The sequence below is a fragment of the Crocodylus siamensis genome, chromosome 1 (genome assembly GCF_052110815.1).
Source record: "Crocodylus siamensis isolate JL-2025a chromosome 1, ASM5211081v1, whole genome shotgun sequence".
NCBI lineage: Eukaryota > Metazoa > Chordata > Crocodylia > Crocodylidae > Crocodylus > Crocodylus siamensis.
The window spans coordinates 155,017,230-155,035,693 of NC_143395.1; the positions used below are offsets into that span (position 1 = coordinate 155,017,230).

The 18,464-nt window shown below is 48.9% G+C and overlaps 1 protein-coding gene across 5 annotated transcripts in view; it reads right to left on the reverse strand.

The window, feature by feature from the left end:
* MDGA1 (MAM domain containing glycosylphosphatidylinositol anchor 1) overlaps positions 1 to 16,356 on the reverse strand; it is a 207,851-nt gene extending 191,495 nt beyond the window's left edge. For all 5 annotated transcript variants that reach the window (XR_016442233.1, XM_090046580.1, XM_090046564.1 and 2 more), the window contains exon 1: positions 15,738 to 16,356. Coding sequence is in view for 4 of the 5 variants with exons in the window: in XM_090046580.1 (XP_089902706.1) it covers positions 15,738 to 15,897 (160 nt within the window). In the remaining variant the exon portion in view is untranslated. The remainder of the gene's footprint in view (positions 1 to 15,737) is intronic.
* Positions 16,357 to 18,464: the final 2,108 nt, after the last annotated feature.

Consider the following 18,464-nt stretch of genomic DNA (forward strand, 5'->3'; position numbering starts at 1 on the left):
GGGTGGCTAGGGTCTGGAAGCAACTTCCAAGAGAAGTGGTGCAGGCTTCTACCCTGGGGGTCTTTAAGAGGAGGTTAGATGAACACCTCGCTGGGGTCGTTTGACCTCAGTACTCTTTCCTGCCCATGGCAGGGGGTCGGACTTGATGATCTGCTCAGGTCCCTTCTGACCCTAGAAACTATGAAACTGTGAATACTGGATACCTGCAGACGCATACTACTGTTCTGCAAAGCCTGGCATGTGTCACTGTAAGCACTTGCTGGCTGCATAGCTCCTAAGAGGGTAACTCTTCAGCTGGGATCCAAACTCCTTTGCTACATGAGCCAGGGGGAGTGGGGGGGGGGGAACAGTAATTGTGAAGCCAGGGATGCCATCTCAGAGTATTGGAGTCCTTGGACAAACCACAGATCAGGGGCTATCATTAAGAAGAAAATGCTCCCAGGGAGACTGGGTGAAGTTCAGAGGTACAGCATGCCCTGTGTTATTGTGACAATAATGTATAACACACTTCTCAGTTTCAATTTGCCTTGCTGATGTTCATGTAATTCAACCGGCTTTCTAGCATGTTAGCTTTATGGTATTAATCATGCATGCCATAATGAACAGCCTTCCTCTGTTGTTGATACCATTTTTCAATGGGAATAAAGATGAAATATTTCATCTGCTACATGAGTTTGCTAGAAAAGCTACCATGTTTTCCAGTGTGTAAGATGCATTTGTGTATAAAACATACTCTCCCCTTAAAAATGACAAAATGATGTGAGAAAAGTTTAATGTAAATTTGGTTGAATTTTACTCAGTTTTTTTACAATGAATTTTATTGTTTTTATTAGATAGTTTAAATGTGCATGGCACACCTTAGTTTTAGATCTCCTTTTGGAGGCTGGGGGAGGTGGGGGAGGAATGTATTTCATACACAAAGGAACAAAGCACACTGTATTCCAGTAACCAGAGCAGAGTCTTAGCATTTATGGACAATATAGTCAAGAACACCTAAGTGACTTAGAAGCCTGAGTCCCACTTTCAGGCTAGGGGCAGAAATCACGCATAAACTGGTATAAGTAATTGGAAACTGGTTAAAATCTGTAGAACAACAGAAGTTCAGTGAACATAAACCACTTCCAAGTATAGCCAAAACAAATTTAAGATAAACCTGGTTGGATGTAGTATCAGACTTAACTGATTTAGGTTAAATCAGTTTACTGAACTCCTGTCCCAGATCCCCTCCAGAATCAAGTTAATTCACAGTCCCCCAGCATCCTAGGATACTTTGCACATCCCCTGCAAACCCTTTCTTGGAGGGTGGTGGCCTAGCCTTGGCCCAAGCCCTCTGCTGCAGCTGAGCAGGAAGACGTGCTCTAGCTAGGTTGTGACCTGGATCACTGAAGACATGTGGCTGTGTAGCTGCAGCAGAGCGGAGCTCAGTGCCAGGTAACTAGCTAAGCACTTACCAAAGGTCCTGAAAAGTGTTTGCAGTCTGTGCTGAACCCCACACATGAGCTAGCTAGTTTAATGTTAGCCTAAGGATGCCTATGCAGGATGTGGTTACACCTTTGGATTGTTGTAAAGATGTATTCAAAGCCACTTGGGCAAAAATAAAAGTTTCACCCTACGTATGTGAGTGCATTTCTGTGCGTGTGTGTGTTTCTCTCTCGAGCAGTAGTGGGAAGATTTTCTTCCTTTATTCAACATCTAAATCTCTTCTAAGGGTAACAGGGAAAGCAAATCCATGTCAGCACATTTAATTCAGGCCTGGGCTGGGTATCAGGGATATGCATATAAGATTAAAGCCCACCTCTGATCCCTGGTTTCGGAGAGGGGTGGAACATCTTCCTTTGGACCTTCTTAATCAGAGGGTTTTGATCACCGATCAAGGTAGTTTTCTTTTCAAACACGTATTTTGTGAATTTTAATTGCTCTAAAAATATCTCAATTAAGAAAGCTGCATGGGCAGTAATTCCTTTCAGCCTTTGTTAGCACTTGTGAAGTAAATGCTGTGGATTTCCCTTTACCATCTTGCACAGGCAACATTTTACAGTTTTACTGAAGAATGTCACATGCTCATTGTGAGGAAATCGCTGCACTAAGATGCACTAAAGTGTAGAAAATTCTTAGATTTGGCTTTGCTTCTTCAATAGCTTTGCCTTGCTTTTCCATCCAAGCCCATCCATCACCTGCAGGCATAGTTACCACAATTTTCTATCCATCTGCCTTACCTGACACCCACGTTGTCCTCCTCCAGTCTCCACAGAATCCTGTTTCTAAAGTAAGCTTTTTGACTATGTTCCCCCCTCCCCACCCACAAACACACCTCGGCTCTGCGTCCTCCCAGTGACTCCACAGTATTAAATTCAATCTTCTTGTCCTTCCCTTCAGTACTGCTAAATTCTGCCTTTCTTATTTATGCACACTTTGTCTTTCTACATCCTACTTTAGCCTTTTACTTGGGAAGGCAACACTGCCTGGCATGAACATTTCTTTCCTGCATACTTTGATCAACAGTAAAACAAGTAACATAGTTCCAATTCTAATTATTGTCAGTAGGCTTCAGAATAAATGCCTCCCACCCAGGTAAGTGGGATTATTTGCACATCTCTTCAGGGTGTTGTTTCAGACTGTCTGCAGACTCAGGCAGACATCACTGCATCCATTTAGGAGTCACACTTAGAAGGGCTTCCTAACCTCAGGTCTTTTGAAAAACCTAATTTCCTTCACATTGTCATAAATGAGTGGTCTCCAACCTTTTTAAGTACAAGATTACCTGTGGCATTTAAAAGCAACCCAAGATCTACCATGTGCTGCTGTCACCCCCCTTCCCCTGCCCAGCAGGTAAGTCTATGTGGAGGGAAGGGGTGTGGGGGAGAGCAAAGCAGAGGGAGAAAAAATTATTTGAGGGCATGCCTCCCCAGCAGTTAAGACCCACCTGGCTAGGGCCCCACTCAACTTACCCCTGCTCCTGCCTCTCACTGCAGGAGCCTTGATCTAGCCCCCACCCCTTCCCTCTCTCACGGACTGACCCGCTGGGCTGGGGCACGCACGTGGACACTCAGCCCCACACCCCAGCCTCGGATCAACTCTAAGAGGCTCCGAGATCTACTGGTGGATCGTGATGCACTGGTTGGTGACCACGGCTATAGACGAATGCTCTGATTCTGGAGAACCACCAGGAAAACAGTTTCTAAACTAATGCCAAATTGCTGAGTCACTGGAAGCCAGCCCAGTTCCAGCCCAGACTTTATTACTGTAGGTAATATGAAATGTCTTTCATATTAGTTTAATATACCTAAAAAAATAGCTTAGGTCTAATATATATTTGGCTACTGCCACATCCTCATAACCTTTTTTTCCTGCTATTAAAGGATGCATCCTTTCCAATACAGTCAATCAATCTCTGGAATACAGCTGGGATTTCTGCTATACCGTATGACACTCTTTCATAGACAGGAAGGCTAGTCAAGGCCCTGGATTAAAATTAGGGAGACTTCAGTTGCCAGTTCTTCCATAGATTCACTGCATGGCCAGGAGCAAATCAGTTTATCTCTGTCTTAAATCCCCATACATAAAATGGGGATAGATGCTATCAAACGGGGATGCTGAAAAGATATATTCATTAAGGTTTGTGAGGTGATCAAATATTATAGCAATGTGGGCCCTTAAATGGCACTCTATGAGAGGCATTTTTTTAAAGATCTGGCTCTAACACGTCAAAAAGAAATACTTCAGACAGATAAAGTTTTATGAACTCTGTGCCTCCTACCAGTTGAGGGAATACATCTGGTGGTTTTGGAACTGGACACTGAACCACCCCCAGGCAGGTGTTATATTGATTTTACAGCCTTCACAAACCCTCACACTCCCATCAGTTTTAGGAATTTACACAGGATCAGTGTAATCCATTCATAAAGCTCTACAGCAAAAGTCAGTCTTGGCTTCTGCAGTTCTGCAAAATGCCTTTCTATGGACTTTGAAAAAGTACATGGACAAAATGAGCGTTAAGAGAATGTGGAATGGCATTTTTAAGCACAAGTCATTTTTCCCATGATGTCTCTCCTTGCTGAACCAGTGTCTGCATTTAAAGCAGATTTTTGTTTCTCTCTTAAATTTTATCACTAGACCAAGTAAGTGATGCACAGTTTTCCAATTCAGATTTATCTTGAGACAATTTATGCCAATTAGTGAAGGACCATTTGAACTGTAACAATGGATAGTAAAGACAACTATTCTTGTCTTTTATGTTCACCTGCAGACATCCTAAAATCTTTATCTTGCCGCTTCACTTTAATTTTCAATACTCCAGCACTTTCCCTTAATGTAACATTTGCGAATGTTCTCTCCTGAAATTACAGACATCACAGCACCTTTGCCAATTTCCATTCTCATCCTGCCATCATTTATATTTGCCTTTATGGAAAAGGAGCACTTGAAACCTGTTTATCCTACACTGTAAATGGTTCAGGGTGGTGGTTTAAATCACGAGCCATTTTATCATCAGGCAGATGCAAATTCCCACATATGGATCAATCCCCAGGTACATTCTGTGGGGCCTTCCTTAAGTAAGGCAATAGCTAGCCTCTGGGATAGAGTCCCAAGGGCAGGCAGTGACACTGCTGCCATGACTGGATTGCAGCATAAGTGAGAGTAGAATACAAAAAACCCCCCACAACGTTGCCTGAACACCCTGTGCTCTGAATTACGACCGGGTTTCCTATCGGCTGTCTGCAGTTCTGCATTCCAGTGACAGAGCTGGGACCTGCTCATGTGGGAGGGAACCTTGGCTGATCTAAGAGGAATATTATTCTTTGCAAAGGTAAGAATGGGCTCAGTCAAAGACATGCACAGCAAGTCTCTGGTGGGCCAGGATCCCTAGCCTATAAGCCATCCAAATGGTACAACCATCACAAGTCTACAATGTTTTGTATTATTAATGCAACACCAAGAATGTGCATGGTATTTTACAGGCAAGGTCCCTGCATGGAGTTTAAGTGTTCCTGAGATCCCCAAAGAGCTTTACAGATTAATGAGAAATTCCCTTACAAAGAAATGTTGGTAAAGTGACTAGACTGCATATCTAGTATGTCTAGATATCTAGTATCTGCAGAATATAAAAGCCAAGGAAATAGGCAGTTACAGTAGTAAGCCCTCCACTTACTGGCTCCCCTCTCAAACTCAGCCACCTCCTTCTACCAGCCTCAGGCCACAACACTGAAGTATCCCAGTTTAAGATGCTAGCAGTGGTGAGAAATGAGCAGCTACAATGCACTGGGATGTGAAAAGCTCTCTGGCAAAGCAGGGCAGTAAGTATGCTGTGGGAAGCCTGTAATACCTTTCTGCTCATCAGGTGGGTGTTTCATCAGGGAGCAAAAGTACGAGGTGGACCAAGTGTCACTGTGCTGAGACACTGGTGTTTGAAGGGCTGCCCATGGCATAACTTTGGTGCACACAGGAACTAAAGCACCAGCATCAGTGCCTTTACACAAAGACAATGGGAATTTCTGGAGCAGAGTCTTGACCACAGGGATCACCCCCCTGCACCTAAGCCTCATCTCCCAAAGAAATTCCTTCACATCACTGCTACAAACTGCTGCACCTCTCAGCCCTCTTCAGCCTCCCCTTGCTTACTCAGCATGTCTCATCAGGGATGTATGCAGAGGAGAAGCATGTGGTCCAGTGTCTAGGGCATTCCCCTGGGTCTGCACTGGAAGTCACTGCTCTGCCACAGACTTCTCATGTGACATTGTGCAAGTCACTTGGCTTCTCTAAGCCTCATTTCCCCATCTACAGAAAGAGGTGGGGAAAGTATTTGTAATAACCTCATTGTGTTATGAGGAGAATGGATATTATAGATTGCAAGGTATTCAGGTACTCCTGCAGTACAGACCGTGCCAGGAACTAAAACAGACTAAGTGGACAGTTGAGGCAGGCAGGCAGCCCTGGAGAACAGAAGTAGCACCTTGATTTGATTTGCTAATCTTACCATGAGCCAGACTGGCCTGAAAACAGGGAAAGGCTGGGCTGGATTTCCCCCTGCACCAAAGTATGCTCAGACACAAGGGAGAAAAAGGTTGTCCACATACCCACCCAGGAGGAATGCTTCAGACAGAAGGGACAAGCTGTGGGATGTTCATATGGCAGTGCCTGAGTGGCACAAAGGGAACATGGCAGCCTGAGGAGTATTAACCCTTCAAATGTGGCACAGTCTCAGACTGCGAGCATGTGGAATTGGAAGCACGGGAGGTCTGCAGCCACCTAACCCTGGGAGCTTCAGGAAATGCAAGCAGAGCAAAATTTCAAGTGGTGGCCTGATTTAATTTTCTTCTTCACCAGCTAGTAAATATTTGTCTAAAGAGCTTACATAGGAAACACAGGTGGCCTTAGCAGGCAAAGAGGAGCTAAATGAAATGCATGAGATTTAAGCACAAAACCCAGTACACAACCCTGAATTCTGGAGAGAAATCACCCAAGAAAGGTATTGCTGCCTCCCACCTCCCCCCATCACACAGCTTCACCTTTAGCAGGGATTCTTTACCACACACAAAAAAAATCATCCTTTGCACTTTGTATTGAAATAAACAATGAGATGGCTATAAGTGGTTTCAAAAGTTTACAGACACAAGCATATGCACATGTGAGTGTGCATGCATGAGCCAGAACATAGCACCAATGAGTGGACAACTGAAGTCAACCTTATACCTGCAAAATACTGGTGTGGGGACTGATACACTGTCCTCGGGAGAGGAAAAGGACACAAAGAAGAAAGCTGTAGGCAATAGTTCCCCCTGCCGGTCAGATGTGAAGCAACAGCACCAACTCACAAACCAGCTGTGCACCTACCCACCTGTGGCTAGCAGACAACCTGAGTGGATAGAGGTGAGACAGTCTGGGCAGAGAAAGACCTGGAAAAGCTCAGAGAAGCAAACTCTGACAGATGCTCCTACAGACCTGCACCCTGCAACAGAACTGACATGGATGGGTGTTTCTCAGGTGTACAGAGAGCAGGACAGCAGTCGCTACAACTCATTTGTAGCCTGACTCGACTTTTGCTGACAGTGGTGCAAAATCAAGAGCAACTCACCCATCAATGTCATTGCACTCACATAAATTCTGGAGCAGGTAAGACAGCCTGCTTCAACCAATTCATCTCCTACTTCAGAAACACCCTGTGGAAGACCAGGAACCTTGTACAGACACACAAGCTTTTCAATAGAGACCTATGTCAAAATGGGATTAAGCAAGATGCAACGGTACTATAAAAAAGAAGTAGAAGACATTTGGGATGAGATGACAGGGATCATATGGAAGAGGATGGACTGGCACTGACTGTTCAAGGGTGGGACCCCTGAAGAGAGCGACGACAAAGACAATGTCGATGACAACAGCGGTGGTGGAGCCAGTGAGAAAAGATGATGACAACAGCGATGACTGAAAGAACTTGGAAATAGGGTGAGGGGAGGGGGAGTTAGGATAAAGATTGTGTCATTGTGATGGGCAAGGGTGATGGTGATGGGCCTGCGAATACACGGGAACATGGGTGCGCAGTACAGATATTGTGATGGGAATGTGTAAGATATAATCATAAGGATAAGTGCTTTGGACTGCCAATTGAGCCATAGCAACAATGGGACAAGCTGGTAGAGGGACTGTGGTATATGCAGGGCTGTCCCTAGGGAAGTGCAAATCGGGGCAACCTTCCTGGGCCCCACACTTCGGGGGACCCCACAGAGCTGGGTGGAGTGGCCACAGCTGCAGCCCCTCCTGCAGGGCCCACCTAGTGCTGGTGACTCCGTGCTGCCGCCACCGCCAGCTTCACATCTGGCTGCTCCCCTCTATGTTGCTCCTGCCACCGCTGGCTTCTTCGCATTTGAGCCCCACACAGGCTTGTTTGCCTTGGGCCCTGCACTCTGTTACGGTTGTCTCTACACACACACACACACACACACACACACACACACACAGTTTTACAAAAAAAAAAATTCTCCTTGGATTTCCTTCTAGCTTCCTCCTTCGGCCTTTTAACCCCAAGGCCTCAAGGCTTGGGGCTTGCATGTAGGATGCCTGCCATGAAGTTAGGAGTATCTGAAGCCCCAGACTGACAAGTCTGACAGGTAGGATATTTGCCAGTGGTAGCACCACACAGACTTGAAAGATTGAGCTCTGCTCAGCTGATAGCATTTGGAACTGATTTGGCCGCAGACACGAAATTTCAAAAAAATAAAATAAAACTGGGGGAGTTGGGAGGATGTGAGGTGAGAGGGGAAAGCACTGAGGTGGTCCTTTGCTTAACTGTGATGGTTAAAGGTGATGTTAACAGACACGCGGGTGTGTGAGCATGCAGGTGCATGGTGCAGTTTTATAATGGGAATGAGAATGGTGTAACTATAAATGTGTGCTTTGAACTGTCAGGTGAAGGACAGTGGTTACAAGACAAGTTGATAGAGGTATAGGCATATAGCTATCTATCTATCTATCTAGATCTATATTTATCTCTATCTCTATATATAGAAATAAAATAAGTATATATATTCTATTTCTATATATAGAGAAATAAATTTTTTTGCAAAAACAAAAATCAGGGCCTTTGTCCCAGGAACACTCAGCATCAGGCAAGGAAGATCACTGCCTCAAAACAAGTCCTGCCAGTCGACTGGTGGTCCAAGTAACCCATTACCCTTCCATACCTGTCCTTCTCTTATTTAACTCTTTTATTAAGTAGGGCCCAGCTTGTGCCCTGAGTTCCCCTTTGCTTGCACCAGATACGGATTCCTTTCCTAATTCACATCTGCTGTGGTTTTGATTACCATCTCCATGCAGTAACAGACATTAAGATATTTTTTCATTAAAAAAAAGCTAAAGCTAATTCTCAGCTTGAAAAACAAACCTTGGAGTCTTTTCAATAAAGGGAGGATTAAAGCCGTTTTTAGAAATTAAACAAGACTGTGGATCCTGACTGGGTAGATCACTCTAATTAAATACTGATGCACAGCCACAAAACAAACACACTCATCTTCCCCCCACCCCCTCCCTGCCAACTCCTCACAATCTATCATCTTCTCATGGTAGATCCTAATGGCTCTGCCAGATCTGCATTTTGCCGCATGGTGTCAGCTCCACGTCCCTCCAGCTTGGAGGACTCTGGCAAGTCATTCCATTGAGCTGGTGCCAATACAACACTGACATCTATTTCCTGGCAAAGATAACCAAGCCAGAGGTTCCTGACCTGCCAGCCTTGAGCTCTCCAGAGTGAGAAGTCTGCAAAGATTTTCTCAACAATCCTGCTCTCATGAATGGTGAACATGCCACATACTCTCAATGGAAATATATGCCTCTCAATTGAGATATGTGCACTGAGGTTTTATTAGGTGAACACACCTGCTGTTTCTAATAACAGAGTTTTCTAAAGTGCTTTTTATCTGGTAAAAAGAAAAAACTGTTTATCAGCAGAGTACACGCACACCCAGCACTGAAATGCATCACCAGGGGACAAGGGGCAGGTCCCATCGGCCATCCTGCACCAGTAACACCAAGCTTGCCTCCACTGGCAAGGGTTGGCCAGTCTAGTGGCAAGGGTTAGCTAGGCTAGTGATATCACTATAGCTATAGCAAGCCCTCCCATTTGAAATATGGCTTATCCCAGTTAAAATACTTTTGCTGCTACAGGTTCTACCTTTTCCCTGCATGGAATAAGTTATACCAGCAAAAGGATGTTTTTGATGGTATAAACTGGGGTTACGACTATGTTTGTCAGGAGCATGATTCTCTCCTCCCCTCCTCCCCCGCCACCCCTCCCCACACACACACTCCTGCAGCTTTTCCAAAAAAAAGCTGGGTCCTGTTGCATGTAAACCAAACCTACCTAGCCAAGACTGTGTTTTGATTGTGTGGTTTAAGGGAGAGAAGGATGTAGAAAGAGCAGTGTGAAAAACAAACATTTCTACAACTTGGAGGTGGTTCAAGCACCTACTTTGAACACCTTCAAGATACATTTGGATGTTTAGCTTGCTGGGATCCTGTGACCCCTGCTGACTTCTGGCCCCTGGGGCAGGAGGCCAGACTCAAAGGGGGGGCAGGGGGCTGGACTTGAAGATCTTCCGAGGTCCCTTCCAGCCCTAATGTCTATGAAATCTATGAATTGCAAGATTCAGTTAGGAAAGTGGATAGTGTTATCCAAACTGAAGTCTGGGCCACCCACCTGGGGTCCTGTCCTGCCTTGCAAGAAGTGTCATAGGATATTTAATAACTACTCACCATCAGGACTTCAGTCAAACTTCTTGCTGGAAAAAGGGCAGCCCCGGCAGCACTGTAACCCTTAGTGCCAAAGATGGCATAGCACTTTAATAGAAGAGACACCTAACGAAGAGTGCTGCCTACTGAAGTGCCAGAGCCACTGCCCGCAGCACCTTTGAGGAGGTTTCTCTGGAGCAACGTACTTACTGTATCTACTCACACTTCTCACTCTATCTTTTCAAGTTGTCTGAAATATGTATTTCCACAAAATCCGACAAAAACCTGACACAGTAATAATTTTATAAGCTACGTTGCTCGTGTCAAATTATTCAACATCTGTCTTCATGTTCCCACAAAAATTAGCATAGGATAGTGGTTCCTGATGACACCTCTGGTGAAATATTTTGACTTCTCCCAGTATGTTGCAAACAACCTGTCAAGAGGATAATGTCAGTTCCCAAGTATCGCATATTAAAATTATCACGGGGTTTGCTTTGAGTATAGTTCTGCTGACCTAACACACCCCTCTCTCTAGGCAGAGAGACGGGGCCACCACACCCTATAACAGGAGCAGGACAGGACAGACATGCTGAGTTCATTAATATTAAGGATCTGCTGGAAAAGCTAAATAAATCTTGACCCAAGTTACATGCAATGGGAGATTATACAGTATCAGCAGGGTGGATGGGGCTTCATAGATATAGAGCAAAGACTCATGGAGTTTTATAACCTAAACCAAGTGATTAACAAGAGCAGATGACTGATCGTACAAGGAGGGAGGTCTGTGGTGTTGTCAAGAGTGCTTGTGATCCAGTATCTAAAGTAAAGCCACCAAGAAGCAGCTCACAGATTCAGCCCTGATGCTCCCCAAGTCAAGCAGCAGCCCAAAATAGAGAAATGGGATAAGTGGCTGGGAGGCTGCAAAGCCTGCTCCCCAGCCCTGCAGCTCAGCTAGTAGAGAAACAGGTCAAAAGAAATAAAAGAGTTGTTCCTGGTTCAGAGCACCTTGCTAGAGATTCATCATCACAGCATATCTGTGCACTCACAGCCCAACAGCGAATCATACAGGGCAGGCAAGAAGTGCATGAGGGGGGAGGTGAACTAGAAGCTCTAGGAGCAAAAGGGCCTGAGCCAAAAAACAAGGTGACAAGAGACAAACTTCATCACTAATGTGTAATACGTAAGAGTTTGCATGTTCACATCCTCACCTATGACATGTTTTGCCAAAGCACTAAGATAACACAGGTGAAAGGGAAGATTTACAGAACGTTTAGGACTGGAAGGGACCTCATGAGATCATCCAGTATAGGACAATGGCAGAAGTCAAAGATTCCCCTCAGCAGACTGTAATGCTGCCCACAGCCCACCCCAGCAGCTCAGGAAATCTACAGCTGACCTAGTGCCACAGAGCTTTTGAACATAGAGGCTTACTGGCTCCTTTATTCCTATCTTCAGCAGGTCAGGGCAGGACTGTACCTTGCTGGCAGTTTTCAAGGTGACAGGGCTAACCACATGGCACATTCAGGAAACTCACCCTGATGTCCAACTTATGCCTTTCTTTTCTGCCTACTACCCTTTTGCCAGTGCCCCTCATCTCAAGGATGGAGGTCGCTTTTGCTTTGTTTTGTGCGGGAGGAGGATGGGGCAGACCACACCAGCTCACAACAGGATGCTATCGTTTGCTTTGTTACCAACAAAGTATACCATCAATGTTTGTTAAATGTGGTGCAAGGAGCAGACAAAGCAGTATCCTGGTGCCCACAGTCTGAGAAAAGCTGCAGAATACCTGAAGTCCGCAGGGCTGCCTTGGAGTCAAGAGATGGAAAAAGAAGTGTGTTCTCCTTCTCTCTCACTGTTGAGCGCCTTGGCTCTTAGCAGTCATCATTCCCAGGCCAAAGGAAGGACGTCCACACCCTTTCCCCTTCTTATCTATTTCAGCATTTTGTTGCATTGTTTAGTAAATCCATTACAACATACGCCTTGCCTCAGTCAGTGGCTCCAAGGCCCTGGTGTGGCTAATCCCCTGCAAATGCACGTGCAGGGTGGGGCATGTGGCTACCACAATCACCAGCGAGCTAGCAAGAACAGCCTTTTGGCAACCCAAGGCACTGCCACAAGATGTGAACTGCTCTGCCCACGCTTGCCTCATCTTTTCAGCAAACGAGGTTGAATGGATGGAATCAGCTAATGAGGAGAGGGAAGATTACCAGGCTTCAGACACTCTTCAGTCATTATAACAAACACCAATTTGTGTAACAAGCCTCTTCAGGTAGCAGGCTAAAAGCACCTTGACTCCTAATTAAATTGAACCTCTCCTCACAGGCGCTTCCTTTCCCTACAACTGCTTACACACATTTTATTTATACCATTCATCTCAATAAACCTCTCCAACAACTCAGCTCTCCCAGACAGAGGTCTTTTGTGCACATCCATGTGGGTGCATTATTTAAAGGGTACATCACATGGATATTTTATCTGGTTTAATCTGATTTAATCTTGCTAGATTTACTCTAGTAAAATGTATTTATAGTCCGATACAAATGCTTCCCTCCACTCTCAACGCCACAACTAAAAATATTCAAAAAAGGAAAGTGATCTGAAACCAAATAGCTGAATTCCCAGCATTTCCTCATTAAGTGCCTCCTGAGACAAACAGCACGGTGAAACACTTCAGCTATATTTAGGTTGGAATTATCACCAGAAACAAACATTTAGGACAAAAGGAAAGAAAAAAGCAAGAGGACTCATTTCTAATTCAGTTTTAGATTTTCTGGCAAATATAAGAACAGTGTGAGCCCTCAGCAATAGAAATTTCAAATCCAAACAAATAGCACTGACTGCAGATAGTCTGAAGCCAGTGTAGGGAAAGGGCTGAAGGAAGGATTGCAAAAAAGGATATGAAAACTATTAGTCACCATAAAAGTTTGCGGTGTGCTGGAGTCAGCATACAATGCTCTGAGCTGCACTCACAGAGACAGCTCTATATTAAAAACCCTGATTGTCTCGACAGATAGTTTAAGGAGGAGGGGGGAGGAGGAGAAAGAGGCTGGATTTCTCCTTTGTTTGGTGTGGTTGGAATAACAGAATAAATATGAGTAGTGTACAGCTCTGACTTTAAAGGATGCCTTCATCTTCGTACGTGTCTATCTGGGCTCTCTTTTGCACACTGCCTATCTCTCTCCCTCTCTGGGAAAAAACAAAACCAAAAAAACCACAAAGTTATTCTGAAGATCGAGTTTTGCAGTAGCTCTGCTAAATATGAATTCACTGGAATGGATGGCTGGGTGAAGAATACAATCAGCCACAGTCTAAGGAAGGTTTAAACAAAAACAGGAACATTGCTAGGGTGATGGAGCTTCCAACTGAGTGAAGAGGCCTTTTAAAAGCAAGCCCACCATTAAATGACACTTACACTGCAGCAGTCAGGTTAATTAAAAATAAAAAGTTGGGCTGGGAGCACATCCCCTATACTAAGGGATTGAAAAACCTGCCCATGCCACATTTCTACAGCCAAAAATACATTACACTCCCCATCCTGCTGATGCTGGGGGCTTCCCATAACTTCTGTCTAGACCTGCAAGCCCACATAAACACACACACACACACACCCTCTCTCTCTCTCTCTCTCTCTTTGGGGGTCGGGGGGGCGAAGAAAAGGGGCCTCTATTTGAACTGCTTATTGTATAAACCAGATCTAAACTCAACCTAACAACCCAGCCCTGAGGAAGAATCCTTTCCCATCAAAGAATTACATCATTAAAAAATGACCTACAAAGACTTATCCACAGCCAGTGAGACTGAAGCAGAACTACATGTTGTTCACACCAAAAAATAAACCGTGAAGGGACTGAAGCCTTCTCCCTGGAGGTCTCTCATGGGAGCTCAGAGAGATGTCCTGGTTAGAAGGAGAGGCTTGTTTTCCAAAAGGAGGACTTTCTAGCAATGCACAAAGGAGTTGTAAGCCAGCAGCAAGCAGGCTTGCTCAGAGGCAAGTGCTGTGAGTTGCTTGTATTGATGTTGGTTTATAGGTTGGAAATGCAGATCTCCTTGTAAAAATGAACAAATAAACAAAAAAAGATTGAAGAGGCAAGGGGAGTGGAGAGCGGCCTGTGTTGCTGGAGACACGAAATCCTAGCTGTGCTATCAAACTTAGGGCTGGTGCCGAGGACAGACAGGGCTGGCTGTTCTCCTTGGCATGTGTTGCTGGCCATGCCCCTCCTGCCCTGTGGAAGCTGCAGGGAGAAAGAATTGGTGGCTGTGGGAACCATGGCACGCAGGGTGTCATCTGTACTTGCAGTTTACTAGCTGCCTGCATTCATTTGCAAATGGGCAGCGACAAATAAAAAAAGGAAGGCTAAACCTGAGCTCTGCCAAGGAAATAATTTTTAAAGAACACAAGCAACTGCAAGCAAAGGAGCAAGACCCCACCCCCAGTGTCCCCCCTACATACACTCACACAAGACCCCTTTTGCAGGGAGAGATGAGCACTGGGCAGAGTGAACGCTGCCTCTTTAGGGGCATCATGATCACTCCCAGGGGCATCAGCTCCTGGCTAGCAACTCCCTAAGACCTGCTGGCTTCCCGGAGCTGCCTGGCCAGCCAGGATCCACTGGGATTTGGACATTACTCCTCTCCATGCAGGTGCTGCACAAAAGCCCCCAACCTTCCCAACACACACACATACCTCATCCCCCCATCACCGCCACCTTCTACCTCCATCAGGTGGAGAGCAGCTCCCAGGGCCAGCGGGCCTATGTGCCAACCCCGCACGGCCATCACCTCAATCAATCCATCCCTGCTGGAGGAGCTGGGTGCTCCCCATCCCTACTTAAGCGAGCCCTCCCTTTAGCAAACCCCCTCTGCCCACAGCCAAAGCAAGTCGCAGCAAGGCAAAGAAATCCCAGCAGCAGCAAGAGCAAGCAGCGAAGGCAAGCAACAGACGCCTCATTTAATGAGATGTGGGTGTCTTCCAACAGGCAAACAAACCAGCACAGAGGTGGTGGCAAGGGATGGAGGGGGAGCGAAGAAGAGGAAGGGGGAGTGCAACTTTCAGCTTCCCATTGCAACCACGCTGAGCTGGACACGCAAATCCCGGCTCGGGAATGAATGACTCTTTCTTAGGAGAGTTGTGTGTGGCCCGGGGGGGGGGAGCGGGGCTTGCTCCATGGGACATGGGTGGCTTTTGGGGGCAGAAGAACCGGGCAGCAAGCCCCCCAGCCCCGGGAGGAGCGGGGCCATGTGTCCCCAGGTTTGGGGCTGGTGGATCGGGGGGAAGGGGCAAAGCCGGGGATGCCAAGGCAGTTGGAGGGGCTGGCAGAGCCGAGGTCCAGCCATGGGGGTGGGACAGAGGGACCCTGCCCCCGGCACTAGCCCCGACCTCGGGGGGTCCCTTCCAGCCCGGCTCCTCCAGGAGCCTGCGATCCGCCTCCCGGGAGCCTGGCTGACTTCCTCCTGCCGGCGGCTGCTTAACTTTGATGCCACCATCCACTCCAGTGCCACCCCGCAGCCCCTCTTACCGTAAACCCCCTGGCCCCTGATGCAGGCGGGGACCAGGGCCAGGAACACCAGGCAGATCCTCTCCATTTTCAAGGCAGATCCTTCATCGCCGGCGGAGACGAGCAGCCCAAATCCGCCCCAGGCAGCATCCGGCGAGCGGCTCCTCCAGTGCTCCCGCATGCACAGCCCCCCCGCCCGGGCGATCCGCTGGAAGGGGGCGGAGAGGCAAGGGGGTGCCCCCTGCCCGGCTCCTGGGGGGTCTCCAAGGGCCTCCCCCTAGCCCCAGCCGCTGGATCCGGCAATGCGAGCCGCCGAGCCGCTTCCCAAAGTGGCTGCAAGTGGGGCCAAGTTGCAGGAGTGGCTCCCTGCCTGGCTGCTGCCGAGACTGGCTGCGTCCCCGGGAGCCGGGAGGGGGAGGCAGGAGGCGGCGGGGCTGCGATCCAGCTGCGGCCGAGGGGCGGGGGCGGCGCCGCCAGCTGTGGCGGGAAGGGGCGCCCCGCGCCCAAACTTTGCCTCGGGGCCGCGCTCGGGGCCGCCCCCTTCCTGCCCGCTGGAGTTGCGGGGGGCTTGGGAGGCCCCGCAAAGTTGCCGCGGCTGCTGCTTGAAGGCGGGAGGGAAAGTGTCCGGGGTAGAGGCTGCGTGTCCCCGGCGCGATCCACTGGATCCCCCTCCAGTGACACGAGCCAATGACAGCCGCCCTGCTCGCAGCAAGCCCGGCCTCCTGCCTCCCCCGGGGACAACTGGAGGGAACAGAGCAGGGCTGGGGAGAAAGCCAAGCCCCCTGCTCCAGCGCCCCCTTCCCCCCGCAGGGCCGTGCGACCAGCCGAGGATCCGGCCGTGCGGGGCAGCCCCGGGCTGCAGCGGTCCGGGAGCCGGCGGGCACCCGGGGCGGGGGGACGCGGTGCCTGTCCCGGGGCAGGTGCAGCCTGCTGGGGCTGGCTCCTTGTGCTGGTGCCTGGGGCTGGGGTGTAAAGGGGAAGGGGATGTGTGCGTGCACATGGGGGGGAGCAATTTGTTGCGCGGCGGCACGTGCGCAGCAAAAAGCCCCGGCCGGGCACGTGCTGGACCGTGCACTGGGGGGTAACGGGCGGAGGGGGTGGCGCTTCTTCTAGCAGGGAAAGGCAGAGGAACGGAACTGAATAAGGCATGCCTCCTAACCCCCAATCATGGGGATCCTGTGGTTCAAACAGGTGCCGGCGCCCGGGCTGCTGTGCCCAGTGTGCTCCAGGGAAGAGAAGCGGCTCCTCCAGCCTGCCCCCGCCCAGCCCAGCACACGCCGGCTCCCGAGCGCTGGCAGAGAGGCGATGGGCAGCCTCGAGTCAGGCAGAAAGCGGGATAGATCCATCCTCGGAGGTGTTTCAGCCCCGGGTAGACAACGCCTTGGCTGGGAGGAGATAGCTGGGCATGGGCAGGACTCCATGGCCTCCTGAGCTCCCTTGCAACCCTAATCCTCTGTGATTCATTAGCATCTGATGAAGGCAGCCCCCAAGAAGCATTAGCTGCTCCACATCTCTGCCTGAGTTAGTCTATAAGGCGCTGAGCTGCCCTGATTTCTGCCCATTAGGTCAGCAGGACGCTGCCTTCTGCCTGAACTGCAGCCGGAGCGTGGTCCCTCTGGTTTTCTCCCCCTCCTCTTGTGGGTCTGGGGAAAGGGAAATATTAAATCAATGTTTCTGCAAGAATCAAATCTAGTTTCGCATTCACTGGGGGTTTGTTTTCCCAGAAGAAAGGGGGGCGGGAGGGGGAGATGTGTGGAGAATGCAACAGAAACCCTTGAAATATTAAACGGAGTAGCTAGGAAGAGCAGCTCCCGGGAAAGAGTCCTGCTTAAGTTTGACTTCCTAGCAAACCAGAAGCTGCTGAGGGAAGCGATCCAGCCCCGGCATGAAATCCTCCTCAAAGAAACGTCTCTCCGTGTGTTGTTGGGGGGGTTTTTTTATCCCCCCCCCCCGCCAGATGGTGCATGAAACAGATTGCAATGAGACACGTGCTCACAGGGATTTGAGCAGACCCCTGGGGGTAGGGGATGGGGGCGCTGTCTGCGCCGGGTTCATCAGTGAGGACATGAACTGAGCTTGTCTTGTGCACATGCAGCCGGAGGGGCGGGGGTGGGAGGTGCAATGCGCCCCCCCCCCCGCCCGCTGTGTCCCACCGCCCGTGGATGGGACGGGCCGTGGAGGGGAAGCAGGAACCGGCAGGGATCGGGCTTGTCGAGGGCGGCCGAGGAGACCCGTGCCTGGCGTGTCTCATCACACACCCTTGCGTGCCTCGCCCGTAGGCTTCTTGCAGAGCAGCCCTGTGCTGTCTCCCTCTGCAGCCCGGCCATCTCTCTGCCCCCCACCCCTGCGCTGACTTCCTCCCCACGCTCCGGGATGCCGGTACCCCCTGCCAGAGCCCGGGCCCTGGGCACCGGGCAGGAGCGGGGCGCTGGCCCCTCTAAGGAAGGGGGTGCCCGCTCCGGCCAGGCACCTCTGGGCGTGATGCCCGAGCAGACAGAGCTAGGCTGTAGCCCGGAGGGGAGCCTGCCTTCCGGCATAAAAGCCAGTCCTAGATCAGCCTCTGGTAGTAGGCATGGACATGAGGCATATAATCTGCGAGCAATCAGAACTGGTGGTAGAGGTGATCTCTTTTATTAGACCAACTAGATCTTTGCAAAAATATATATATATATTCTCAGAGGAGCATTTCAACAGCCCCCGCCCCGCCCGGAGGCCACGGGTAGATAGATGCTGGTGGACACCAAAGGG